The sequence below is a fragment of the Aptenodytes forsteri genome, unplaced genomic scaffold (assembly GCF_000699145.1).
Source record: "Aptenodytes forsteri isolate BGI_AS27 unplaced genomic scaffold, ASM69914v1 Scaffold217, whole genome shotgun sequence".
Classification (NCBI taxonomy): Eukaryota; Metazoa; Chordata; class Aves; order Sphenisciformes; family Spheniscidae; genus Aptenodytes; species Aptenodytes forsteri.
Window position 1 is genome coordinate 1,475,248 of NW_008796222.1, and position 14,415 is coordinate 1,489,662.

The 14,415-nt window shown below is 37.3% G+C and overlaps 1 protein-coding gene across 1 annotated transcript in view; it reads left to right on the plus strand.

Annotated features, from left to right (window-relative positions):
• LOC103907074 (triadin-like) overlaps positions 1-14,415 on the plus strand; it is a 68,657-nt gene that overhangs the window by 5,970 nt on the left and 48,272 nt on the right. Inside the window, exon 5 of the mRNA XM_009289177.1 lies at positions 8,179-8,208. Coding sequence (XP_009287452.1) covers positions 8,179-8,208 — 30 coding nt within the window. The remainder of the gene's footprint in view (positions 1-8,178; positions 8,209-14,415) is intronic.

Sequence of the window (14,415 nt, forward strand, 5' to 3'; positions counted from 1 at the left end):
TGAAGTGTCAAACACGCACCCAACTATACAAAAAAAATAAGTATTTAAAAAGGACTTAATTAACTCAGTTTGATCAGCCAGTGAAACAACTGGTGAATAACAGCTGCTTTCAAGTTCCAAAACTGAGTTCTTTCAAGAAAGGACATGTTTAATTAAACATTGTAGAATTTCACTGACTGCACATGAAGTGGTTTATGCTCAGTATATTTGAGAATGAAACTCAGTACCCCAAAGTGATTAACTCCACTATCTTCTTCCCATAGTAGTGGATAGGACACATGCAAGATTTTCCTTATACTATACCAGTAGAAAATATGAGCTATGTTACCACTGAACTTTAATATCACACAGAATTTTTCCACATGGGCTAAATTTTTAATCTATAGATTAAAACACTGTAAGAGACGTAAAAGATTCTGTATTGTTGTGTCATCTTACGGTCTTATAGTTTCCTACTTGTCAAGACACAAGAACCAAGATCTGAATGTTTAGTGCAGAGTATGCTGAGTTTAACTCCATTGCAGTACAAGGTCACATTAGAGACACCTGTGATTATTCTGATAAAGAACAATGACTTGGATGAAGTCTGAACTGGAACTGATAGGTTTTTATAGTAACAGCAAGATATTTGGATAAGCAATGCTGTAGTGTAGTGGGGACTAAAAGTGTTGAGTGTGCCCAGCCTTTACCAGCTTCCCAAGTGAGATGAGCACTACTCCAGTTTTCCCTAGCGGTTAGCATACAACCTTGCATGCCACCTGCGAATGTACTTGATGCCTTGCACAGCTCACTGAAAGCAACTGATATCTCACAGCAGTGAGGGCATTTCTCTTTGACTTTAACTGGCTCTATAAGAACTTAAAATATTTGGATTAGATGCTGTAAGACACATGATCAGGCCAACTGCCTTCTTTTTAAGTCTTGTGTATCTTAGTTAGGTCTGTAAAGTGGCTGGTCTGAGCAGGACTGCAGATCCTTCAAGGCCCCTGGAGCAAGACTGCAAGAGAAAACTGCAACTTGAGGGGGAAGATCTCAGGTTGTATACATGTGTATAGTGAAGCCACCTTAGTGTCTACAATAGGATTCAGTCATTTTCTAGTCACCGAAGTTCATGACACAGCAAATTTTATACAAGCTCACTTTGAAGGCAGTTCAGCTCAGTGGCTGCAGGTTTTTAAAAGTTGTTTCTGTCTTTTCTGTTCCATGTGACAGATCTTCATAAGCCATTTCTTAGCTGCCGGGATTCATACGAATGCAGCACTTCCAAAAGCAAATACAACCCAGTAACACTGAATATGTATGACAAGACACTGACATTTTGTCAGAAGAGTGTAACCCCAATGTGTAAAGTGGCTTTAAGCATCCATGTGGGATGCTGTGCTTCACTAAACCTCTCTTTTTTTAACAATGATAAGTGACATGTCACATAGATCAGGCAGACAGTTTGCAAAAAGCCTCTGTAGGGAAAAGTGTTCCAGAAATTCTGTGGCCGTTGCCCTGTGAAGAAGTGCAAACAGGAGGTCACGTTTATGAGCACTGGTACGTTTTTTTAGCCAACTGAGAGTACACAGGGAGCTTCTTCAATGGACATCTCAGTTTAAACTAGCCAACCAAAAAACGCCTTGAGAAACAGCAGTGGTTTGATTAGCACTTGCCACTTTACAGAGATCTGTCAAATCCGGTGTAAATTGCATTAATAGAAGTGGCCACAATGTAACCCCTTTGTTAAGATAAATACATTTTTGAAATGTGAACGTGGAATTCACAACAGGTAGATATAGAATTGCAATAGAAAATCCTGAATAACAGAGAACCTAAACGTAAGGTAGATATATTAGGTATATAAAAGTTACAATATCAGCCTGTTCAAATGGTCTATCCATTACAGAACCTCATTGCTGAACATTGCCAATAAGAAATACTTTAAGAAAACATCAGAACTTTAAAAGTCAGACACTAAAATAATGACAGATCTATAAATACCAAGTCTGAGTCATAGTGGGAGGTATAAAATTCCCATCATGAGTCAGCACTTCTCTGTAAAAAATCTTCAATAGACATTAGAAAATAAGAGAAAAAGAACAGAAATAACATACATAATATGAATGAATATCGTTTTATAAAAGGAAGGAAGTAAAATTTTAATTCCAAAAAGCAGTTTATATAAATTAAAGATGAGGCATCTTATGGCAAACTATGAAATGTAACATTGTCCTTATTTATTGATACTTGATTTTTTTTTTAAGGAAAATATTCAAGCTGAATATATATGTAGAAATATACATTCAGTAGTCAAAATGGGTTTGTAAATGAAAGTATGTCTATTGATGCTTAAGGTATTTCCTGGAGGTAGGGACTGCTACATGCTGGGACTCACAGATCTCCATAATAGCACTCTGAAAAGTCCTCTGAATGCATATCTATAACTTTTTATTTACACATGCTTATGCAATAAAACAAAATTCTTGTTGCACAATATTATTGTTTCACAGTATTTGAGATCAGAAACCAGGATTCTCTCTGAGTGGGACAATGTGCTTCTCAACAGCTCACAGAATCAGGCTCCCTCTGGTTTATTGCTATTGTATGGCCCAATTGTACTCTTTTCTGCATAGATCCAGTGAAAAACTGTCCCTCTCCAAAAACAGTTTGTATTTTGGGCACTCCCTCTGAAAAGTGAGATTGGCAGAGAGAGATTTACACCCTCTGATGTGGCAGAGAGATCAGATCCCTGGGTTGCTCTGCCCCGCTCCTTAGCCTTTTGCGATATTTTCAGAGATTTGTGCCTACCTTTGGGAGTGTGCTTGAATTAATCCTCATACGTTTTAGGTATCAAGTTTCAAGGGCTCAGACAGGGATGGGAGAAGTCAGGCTTCTGCCAGTAATCAGTATTTCCCGTTCTTTAGTTGTCAATGAGAGGCTGGACCAGACTCCACACACAGTCAAAGGGGACTCGCTCAGGAATGTAACCACTCTCTTACCGCCTCTACCCAGCGACTTTACAGGGGGCCTGATAATCCATACAGTGCGAATCCTGATAGTCTGAAGCAGAACTCGCACACTTGCGTCGCTTTCATTCTACACAATGTGCTTGTGTATTCTCATTAAGGCATTGTTGGTAATGAAGAAAAAAACACTGTGAACTTTTTGGGGGGTTATCTAGTGAATTAAATTTTTCTTTGTAGGTCTGACAGCTGTGTCTTACAAATTAGGACAAACGGGATAGTCAGGTTATGCAAGGGAGTTCAACAGCAACATCTTCCTTGCCCATTAATAATAAAATGTATGAAGATAATTGAATAAGAAGTTATTTCTCCAAACCTGTTCATTAAAACCTGGACCAGAGGAGGAAAAGGGCAGGAAAGGTGTTTCCTGCTACTGAATGAGAATCATTCTAAACACAGATGCTCCAGCCAATTCAAAGGCTAAATTCTCCTCTCTGTTGCTCACTCTATTGGTTCTTTTAACTGTGGTTTCTTAACATGTTTAAGATTTCTCTTGACATGGATAAGAGAAATTCTGAACTCAGAAAGACTGGAAGAGAGCGATAAAAGATCTGTTAGGAAGACCTGAGAGAGAAAGATCACTTTATACGGTTCTTAAATATTTTAAAACAGTACCTTCTTCTCAAGCTATGAACAGATGGACAATTTATGGTGAGATGGGCAAAGACAGTATCAACTTAGTGAATGCCAGCTGCTTTGCTCTAGCTGCCTACATGAGGTGGTTTTCACTTCAGCATAACAGCATGCATATGAACAGTTATCACAGAGTACCTGACACAGGGGATGAGCCTGCATTTGATCTTGCTTTACCATAACTTACATGTCTATAACCAAACTAAATGTAAGAACTTAGTCAAAACTTCCACCAACTTCAGCCAAATCAGTTACAGTCTGTCTCCAAAGGTGTCAGGGTAAATACAATATTTTAAATTACTCCAGGGTTATTCAGAGATTTAAAAATTGGTCAGAAAATTGGTAAAATCAAATTTAAAATCAGAACAAAAACAAATATCTGGAAAATCACATGACAGAGATCAAGCCTGCCTGGTTTCTGCAAAAGGAAATTATGTCTTAGTAATAAGTGTTTTGAATATCTTAATAAAGTAATAAGCACAGCCTTTATGGGATGGTTTAAATAGGTCTTTGGAAAGTTCCAGCATAGCAATTACTACAGAAACTAAATAGCTGCTGCCTAAGAGGCACAGTATTGAAAGAAATAAATACCTGAATAGGAAGCAGAGAGCAATTGCTTCATTTTCATCTTTGAAAATTCATTTCATTTACAGAATAATTATTCCATGTCTGGACTCATGTTTTATTCCTTAATTAACAGGAAAAGATAGAAATAGTAATGTAATGAAATTTTCAGATGACATAAATTAGTTAAACAATTCAGGACCAGAAGGATCTGTGATACACTGAATTTAGAAGGTGAATGGACAGCATGACGGCAAAGAAAATTTAGTGTCACTAAAAAGAAGATAATATATACTGGAGGGAAAATATCAAAGAAGAATTTATCTCTGAATTTACTGTAAAAATTCAGGAAAGGACCTAAGTATTACTGCAGACAAATCAGTGAAGAACTTTCTTCCATATGCAGATGCATTAAGAAAAATGCATATAGTGTTTTAAGGCCCTTGCGTAAATCAAAGATGCACCTTGTCTGGAGTGTTGTGTACAAAACTCTTACATGATAGTGTGGCACTGGAGTGGGCTAGGAAAGAGCAACAAAAGTCTCACAGAAGGAGAAATAGGAAAGATTCAGATTACCTTTGAGATTAATTACTATGATCATGATAAGATTGAAAATCACAAATCTAAGACAAGGGCTTTCCAAAAACACCACAGAGGAACTGGATATCTATATGGAAATGCAGTTTTTACAGCCCAAATTTTCATAATTAATTATTGTAAATTTAGAAAGGAAATTAAATTTCATGCCTCAGGATGGAAACCAATTGCTTGTAACAAGAAAATAAGAGGAGAATTTGTGGAAGAAATCACTTCTTTGACAGTATTCAACTAAATATCTGTTCTGGGCTACTGCTGGGTTACAAAGCTACATGGAATGGACTATTGTTGAGTAGGAAATGGTGTTTTCAAGATGTTTGGTATTTTCAAGATATTTTCAAGATTTCAGAAATGTTTCTGTTTGGTGAACAGCTCAGAAAAAAAGTCCCTCAGAACCATCACTATCTATGGGATTAAAGGACTGCTGGTGATCTACATTCAAGTTTCTGATACAAGTTAAAAACAATACAACCATACTGAATCTGAACATATTTTTTTTCTCCATGAAAATACTTACTATATTGACACACTTTTGTTACCTTTCCACCATGGGAAATTTGTCTTTATTTTCCCACCCCACTGAAAAATTTTTGAACAAGGTCTGCCATGAGTCTGGTTCATAACGATATTTTTTTTTCCCATTCCCAAACGATAAAAGATGATGGTGCTCACTTCTGGTTTCTGGAGTAGTTGTCAGTCTGGATTCATGATCCCTGAAAACGGGATGTGTATGCTTGATAAACATATTTTGCTTTTTATCGTATCTATATTAACTGGAAATGTATGATTGGATTTGGATAGGTCTAGGAAAGGAAGACAGGTAGCTAACTGAAGTCGCTGTGATTTAAAGCTGTTAATATAGTCCTATTTGAACAGGTTTGTAGGTACAAATTCCTAATTCAAGAACTAGATGATACCTCTCATCAGTACAGTGCAAAAAAAGTCACCTTAAGAATTTGTTCTTTCTCTAAATAATCAAGGTAAAAAAGAACACAGCCAAGAGCATCTCTCATATCTGAGCATCACAGTTCATCATTCTACGTTATTTCATGCCCTTGCCTGCCCAGCTACAATATATTACTCACATTTGTTCTCAGCAGGTAATCTGGCTTTTTATCAGTTGTAGACCAAATTCCTTGGCTAATCTATCCATCTTTTTGCTGCATTTCAGATACAAACACGTCTCAGCTTCTGAAAGAGCAATGCAAATGATGGTGTTTGTGCTCTTTTTCATTTATTCCTTGTCATTTTAAGTTTGAATAACAGGATTTGATCAGAGTGACGCTATTGGCAACAGTAGTCAGAATGAGGTCTCTCCTGTCTCTTAAGATTTGTTGAGCATTTACAGTACATTCCATCAGAAAAACCGTGGCCAAGGTGAAAATTCAAACAGATGTCACAACAGGATATAATAGCATAATAACAGAAATTAGCTAGCCATAAGTGCAGCGGCAGGCATGGACGGACCTTGCTCTGCCCGTGCTTGCCTTGGGACCAGAAGCATGGTAAGCCACATCCTGTAAGCTGGCAGGACAGAAGTCAGGAGGAGCCCAGAGGTACGCTGCATGTTCGCTTATAAGCCCTACCCAGAGTCTTGATATTTGGGGTTTCTGCTGATTTGGGAGTCCCTCCAACACACTTCAAGTGGCAAGTATGCCTTTCAAAAGCCACTGAGGCTTCTGTAGCAGCTTCTGGGGGAAAATATACTAAATCCTCTGTAATGAAAGTTTTGTGAAAGGCACGCTTCACAGCTTTGATATGAACATCACCTATGAAAGCAAAGTGATTCCAAAGAGGACCAGATCCTGGAAACCTTGTGCCTAATTTTCACTAATTCTACGCATGAAACCTTTTTTCCACTGCTGGGCACATTCTTGAGATACTAAAAATTTATTTCATTCTCAAAGGAGAGTAAGTGGTAGAAACCTTGAAAAATCTTTGAAATCAGAATTTTTTTTGCCGCAGGCCATTGATAGATAGCATTTCAGTAATTTCAGGTTTAACATTTTCCTTTTTGATCTGTTTTATCCAAATGTACTAACAATTTGAAATAAAAGGACTTTTCATTTTAAGAACACTGAAGAGGCAGAGATCAGCACCCAAACCCAAAATGCAAACATCTGAGACTGTGCCTACTCCCTCCTTTGGCCTCATGACCCTTGATTTCTGTCCTGCACCAGGGCACGTTCTCCAAAGGAAGGGCAGAGCTCTGCTTCTGCTTGTTTCCTTTCCAGTTCCAGTGCCACATCAGGTTCGCTCATACTGCCAGCCTGGTGCCAATTGCTCTTTTCTGGGGAGTAAGAACTCTGAATTTGAACGCCTCTGTCTTCTTTTGCCCACAAATGCTAGCCTAAGGCAGAGGCTTACTACCATCACTTCTAGCAGACACGTTTCAAAATAAAGTGACATCTGTAACTACATTTTAAAAGGTTCAGTCCTATAAATGTAGACTGGGGAATGGGTAGTGCATGGATTTCAAATGGACTTAGGTATGATCTTGGCTCAGCCCCATCAGGATTGTAGCAGTCATCTGCAAATGCAGGTAGGTTTCCCATTTGAGACATCTCAGTCCTTTTAGTAAAATTTTGATATGTTTTCATAGTACCCATTGCAGATACATGCAATGTTTTATTGGAATCCCAGGCTGCACTTTTGGGGGACTTTTATTCTGTCTCCAGAGTTTAAATACTGGTCACACAGCACAGCTTGCTCCGGGGAACTGATTCCAGGTTGTTTAAACTGCGGAATACATACCAGTTTCCTTCCAGTCTCCGTCCCATCTTCCTTCCCACAAAACTTACGCTGTGGGATTTGGAGGTGGAATTGCTGCATGATCAGGTCTTGCAACTTCCAATGTTAGGCAGAGGCTTAGAAACCTGAACATGACTTCAGGTGTTCTTTTATTTCTTATTTTATGCATTTGTTTTCCACTACAAGCTCAAAAAAGCACATATTTCTCTAAAACAGATGATGCTTCATAACCTTCTTTTAGCCTCCCCTTACCCCTTCATGCCTTCCCATTCCAATCTATCCTCCTTCTTCCTTGTTGATTTTGAAATATTCACTCTGTGCCTCTATCTCCCAGTATTAGTGCCTGGGACGAACGATGATTTTGTGATTAAAGTTAAGTGTGAGAATCTAGAAAGCTGGAATTTGCCCTCATCAATAGCAGAGCTGGGTGTCTGTGAGGAAATACTCTATCTTTCTGATTATCAGTGTCTTCATCTGGTAAAGAAATCTATTCCTATATTGCATAATATGTGTATGGTTTGAGATATGTACACAAAAGGTTCATATATAGGTGTTTGAATTATTTTTACTGATAATACATGTTACTAACTTTGGTTGTGAAAATACAGTATTTTTGTTTCCATTTCAGCTGCGGTGAAAAAGGAAGGGGAAAAGAAAGGTAAATCAATTATTTTCCCTTGACTGAAGTGTCTTTCAGGCTGTGACCGCTGTAAGAAATGTTTCTTTCTTTCAGTGATACAATTGTGATGACATACACCACCTCATGTGCTACCATCAGCCGGCTTTATCTACTCCTACTGTGATAACACAGTTGTCATTTCCAGTATTGTTAGCTCCTTTTTACCACAGGCCAACACAGCCCAGTATCAGACACTTCATCGTTCTGACTGGGAAGAAAATGAAAGGCTTTTGTTACCATGTTAGGATTTGTCAAAGAGAACAAAACTTGCAGTGCACCATGCATGCTGACCTGGCTGTTTGTTCTTTGCAGAAGGCGCTTTCCTAGGGACATTTAATTTCCTCTTTTCAGATATGTATGTAGCATGAATATAAGATTTGCCAAAGTCATTCTTTGTTATTTTAACAGATTAGTAGAAAAATTTGCCCTGAATCAGAGCCTAAAACATTACTTAAAATGTTTAAAGATAAATATACTGTATTTATCAGACCCTAAATATCTATTTATAGTGTTGTCTTTCAGAATAAGATTTGCTGAGTTGAAACATTTTTTTGTAATTTGATGATTTTATTTCAACTGCAAAAATAATGAAATATTAGCAATAAGGTGATATTTTTCTTTAATCTATTCAAATTTATTGATTATTTGGTTTATAAGCCATATCTTGCCATATCTTGCTCACTAAACTGGGAACATTTCCAGAACTTTTCCATAGATTTCAGAGGATTATTTGAGACTAAGTATTTGTTTAGTATTGAGTAAATGAGAAAAGAATTGGCTCTTTATTTCTGAAGTTCACTGATGGGGGGAGTTTAATTTTTTGGGGGTGGGAGTGCCTTTTGTCCTTTCAAAAAGGTTTGGAAATTCTGTGATTCACATAGCTGAACAATGGAGCCAACTTTTGCTGTCTATACATGAAGACATTTTCAATCCTGCTAATTTATTATTTTTTCTGTTATCCCTATACAGAGTTGTTAACTGAACTGGAAAAAAATGGTAGTCTCAACTGTTTTAGCAGCTCATGAGTGAAATCTTGGCTGTGTTGATGTTAGTGGCAAAATTCACATTCACTCCACTGGAGCCAAAATTTCACCTCATGTGTTTAACAGAATAATAAAATTCATTTTGGTTCTCAAAACCAACCGTGCTTAATAGGTATCAAGCAGGATATTTTGTCCAAAGATTAATTTGCAACAACTGAGCCATGAAAAGCAGCACACAAAGCAGGGAGAATCAGAAAACTGGCAGCTACATTTACAGGCATTGGTTTTCAGACATCAAAATGCCTGCTGTGTTCACAGCCTTGAATTTATCACATGGACTGTTACATCCTTAATGGAAAGAAAGGAGTGAGGTAATTGCTAAGGGTGCTACTTCTGTCAGCCTTGCCACAGGTTATGGGCCCATTCATTTACAGAAGAACATCAAGGGAATTTGTTTGAAATACCTACTGCTTGCCCTTGGTTCATTTTTCATGGGTTAGGATTTTTTTCCTCCTTGACCATAATCTTCTCCAACAAAACTGATCAAAAATGCATTTTTAATGAACATTCTTTGAAGTTGGATGAATTTTTCCATTTCATTTTCTTTTTTAATATATTTTCTGTTAAAAAATCATTTCCTCTGATTTCTTAATTTGTTGAAAGGATTTTGCCAACAAGTGTAGGTAGGATACTTTCAAGCACCTGGCTCAGGGCAGGGTATACCTCGTCCTGCTGATTACCACCAACCTACTTCACAGAAACATGGAGGTGCAAAATGAAAGTCAGCTTTGGTCATTCTTCTGATATCATAATTTTATTTATTTTTGGACTAAACCTCCCTCTGGTTTTCTGAGATCATAACCAACATTGTCAGGAAGGAAGGTAGTGATTGTAGTGAAAAACATGCTAGTCCAATGAAATTTTCCAGTAACTAAGGAAAACCGGTTCAGCAATGTTACAGTCTTCAGTAGATATGCACTAAACTGGACAACTGGAGAGAAGTAACAAGGCCTCGTCCCAAAAATGAATATACCATGCTTTAGCTTTCTCATCTAGCTTCACACTCTCTGCAGGCCCGACACAGAAAATATTGCATGTTACTAGCTAACTCCCAAAATCACCAGGTTTTATTTATTTCTGCTTATTCTGTTATCATCAAAAATTGCTCCAGGCTGCATGTGTATTCCTCTGACTCACAATAAAAAGGGGCAATGTTTGCTGGTTTTGCTTAAGGAGACAGTATTTTTTGCCCAGCTGCAAAAATAATAGAAGTAGTCAAGCAGTGCTCTAAATTGACTGGCTCATTATCCAAAATATATTGTGGTAGTAGCATGCACAGTTCAAATACCACTTTATCATTTCTCATGCGAATCATGCAGCACATAAGCACTGTACTGTATACGAAGCTTTCTCCAATTATTCTGTCTTATTCAAATACACACCCCTCATCTAGAAAAACAAGAATAATGAACAATACAGAGTGACAAGCCATCATAAAAAGAGAAGAGAAGAAGATGGAATGACACTTTCTATCAATGGTACATTCTGTGCATAGCATAAATCAGACTTGAAGGAGTTTGAAAGAGACAGAAAAGAACAAAATTAAGATGAAGAAAGCTTACGTATTTCACTGATTTCTCCAAATATGAGTGATACTAACAGGAACCTTAAGGCACAATTTATGCATGAAATTTATGCATTAACCATTTCTATTTGAAAGGTTAGCTAAGACTTTGTGACCGAAATCCTAGCAAATAGTCAGCTTCAGTTTCTAGTACCATGTTATGCCTTCTTTCAACATGTGTGGGATAGAGGAGTTGTCATAGAAATGTGTAAAAAATTGTCAGTTCCTAAAGGGCAAAAGGTAGCAACCCTTTGCATGAGGAAGGTACTTCCTAAAATCCCCAAGAGCAAACCTGGCTGCCAGTACACGAATATTTTTAACTCTTGCTCATAATTCAAAGCACTGCAAACAGGGATTCAAGTGAATTACAATAGACACAGGTATTGGTGATGTGAGATAAAGCCCATCAGCTTCAGGGCATCTCCAGAAAACAATACAGAGCTGTAACACCAACATATTTCAGTTTTAAGTGCCTTTTTTAAAGGAAAGAAATGTTAATATTTTTAAACCAAAACAGTATTTTTATATTTAAAAAATATTTCATAGCTACAGAGTTCCAAAAATGCTTTGTGTGAAATGGAGCCAGATTAAAGCCAATGTCAAGGTTTCCCAGTTCTGCATAAAATGGAATTTCTCATTTCAGTTCATAGCTCCCATACCTTATTGATTTCTGACTAAAGAGGGCATGGACTGAAACGGGGATGTCAAGCAAGCAACCTTAACAAGCTTAGTGAGTTCTCTCTCCAGGTCAGTCTCAGGAAAGCTTGCCTGAAGATTCGTTACTTCTATGATTCTAGTGAACCCAAACAAGATTTAACCATCTCATAATCCCTGTGGGTTACACATCCACAGGCATACGTGTAAGAGGAACCATCTCATTGTTTAAAGTGAATCAGGAACCTGAGTTGCCAGGAAGCTAGTTTCTCTAGGCTCCCTACAGCTAATGAATGAGAGAGAGAGTACTCTGTCTTGCTTCTGAGAGCAAGTTAGAGTGCGCATCTAATTCAGGGTAGTTGTCTTCTTGGAGTCTCATCTCCTATATAGACTGCCTAGAGTTAGATGTTATGAGTACTTGTAAGCTAGTGAGATGCAGAAGCTAGTTGCCTGTCGATAACATGATTTCCGTTCTGATTTTCAGCATTATCACTCTGGCAGCTTGCTATTAATTCCATTTAATAGTTTTTAGAAAGCCGAAAAACACATTCATCTGACAAGTTTCATCAATAATAAATTGACAGGAGAGTATGCAGGATCATGTTTTGACCTTTTCCCAATAAACACATTATGGTGTAAAAAACTGCATATAGTCCGAGTGTAGCTAATATCAAACAAATGCAGAAAATGGGCAAGGCATGTACATTCCAGCTCCAAACTACATATTTTTGCCAATCCAGTAAAAGACAATTTCTTTCAATTACACCTGGTAATGGTACCCTATCCATCACTTGGAAACTGCTGCTCTGCATACAGAATGTGGTATGAACTGGCCAAGGCACAGCAGCATCCCTTTTCAATGTATATAAAAATTAAGATGCTTTCCAAACTGAAAAAGAACTGGGCAGTAGTGCATTTCAGAACTGCTTAGCTTTGGAGTTGACCAGAAAAACTGGAAGGCAGCCTTCTTGTTCATAAAGCAAATGGTCACAGCAGCGTGGGATGTCTGCTCAGCTGCAAATGCCACTGGTGCAACATGAACCACTGCCTCATTATGTAGTTTTCTAACATGCCTCAAAGGATAAGAAAGCGGACTACTTAATTCTATAACTGCAAAGTGTATTACACAACCCCCTAACAGAATGTATATTCCTAAACAGAGAAAACAAAAAGTAGAAATACTTTTAAAAGCATTTCTTAAAATAGTGCCAAAAATTCAGTGTTATGTATGAGAAAATAATAAAAAGTCACATGCTACTATGCTGTTTAAACTAGCAGTGCTATTTTGACTGTGGTTGAAGGTAGACATCTCTCTCAAGAGGTAACAGTCATTGAATTAGCCACAAGATGGAGCCCAAAGGATCTTCAAGACGGTAGTTAACATTGCCTTCCTCAATCAGATTAAGAACTAAATAACGCGGTTTTACCAAAGAACACTTTACGGGAGTCTTAAGCTGCAGACAAGGTATTCTTCAATGTAAATCCACTCCTGCCTAAAGATATTTTTCGTTTAATAGATAACTGGCCATACATTGGTGAGCTTTGACTTCCCATGCTGAAGCAACAAAACCCCGGCATTTTCAAGGAATAATGATGAATGGAGAATTTGTATGAAATATGGAAAATGCTTTGAAAAGTCTACACCAGTTAGCTGATATTTGCTCAACCTCTGTTTACCTTGTCTCAACTATCTTATGGTGGTATAAATAATTTGTGTCCATTTTGCTGTGAGACTTAATGATCTGTACAACCTCTGTTAAGTGATGGCCAGATCTTGAGGGACCAGGCCCATGTACTTTCCATGGTGCCCATATTTCAGTTAGGATAAGACATGACCAGAAAACACCCTCCAAAGTACCCACTCAATGTAAGTAGAAAGTAGGCAGAGGAATGACGAGTGCAGTGGGCTCAAGACTTTTCACTGAATTAATAAATTTAAAGAACTTTTTTAGATCCTCAGATGAATTTAATCATTAAGAAACTTTAACTCATACAAATTTAGATGTCTAAAGTTAGTCATCTACGTTGAAGCTATTCACCCTAGTCTCACTTCAGAGTTAATGGAGAGAAATAAGCATCTGCAGAGAGTGTTTCATCTGTCTTATATATCTGTCAGAATGCAAAGTATTGCCCCACAGAGATACCTATATTTCTGACTTAACTATAACAAGGAACATAGTTTAGGTTTAGTAACAAAAATAGAAAACAAACTGCAGTGAACATCAGGATAGTTTGTTGTTAATTATTTTAACAACCCTCCCCAAACCTTTAATTAATTTTTCTCTTTTAAGAATCTGACATCGAAAGAGGAGAAAGGTGAGAAAACGCAGCAAGTCATTTATAGATCTTAACAACTGATTGAATACCCACTCTCATTGTACTTAGATGGAGGGGCTAATGCAAATATTTAATCTAGAATTCTTAACATTAAGCCGCAAACTCCATGTTTAGCTCCTTAGCACCTCATTTTCAGTGTACTCATAGTTAAGGCACGTAAAACTAATGATGCTAACTTGCATCAATTTTTTAAAAAAATACCCACAATTTTATTCTCAACAGGATTTAATCTAAACCTTGTCATTGGTTACACCTTTATAATCCATTCAAGGTAAAATTGAGATTATACTTTTTTGTATGTCTTCTATAACAACAAACCTGCAAAACAATTCATATTGATAGACCTGGCATAACATTTCAATTGCAGTTATGATTACAACTTCTGTTAATCATTCTTACTTCCCTTAAAGTACAACAGTAATCTATTCAGCCCCTGCTACCAGTAAATGGAGAGAGTTAAACTAATATTTTAATGATTATGAAACAGCTGTGATTTCTGAAGAAAGAGTGATCTGTGTAATTGGTGGCCTGTGTTATAAATTAGGTGTAATACATGTATATTGGCATCATGTCAGCAACAGTCCCACC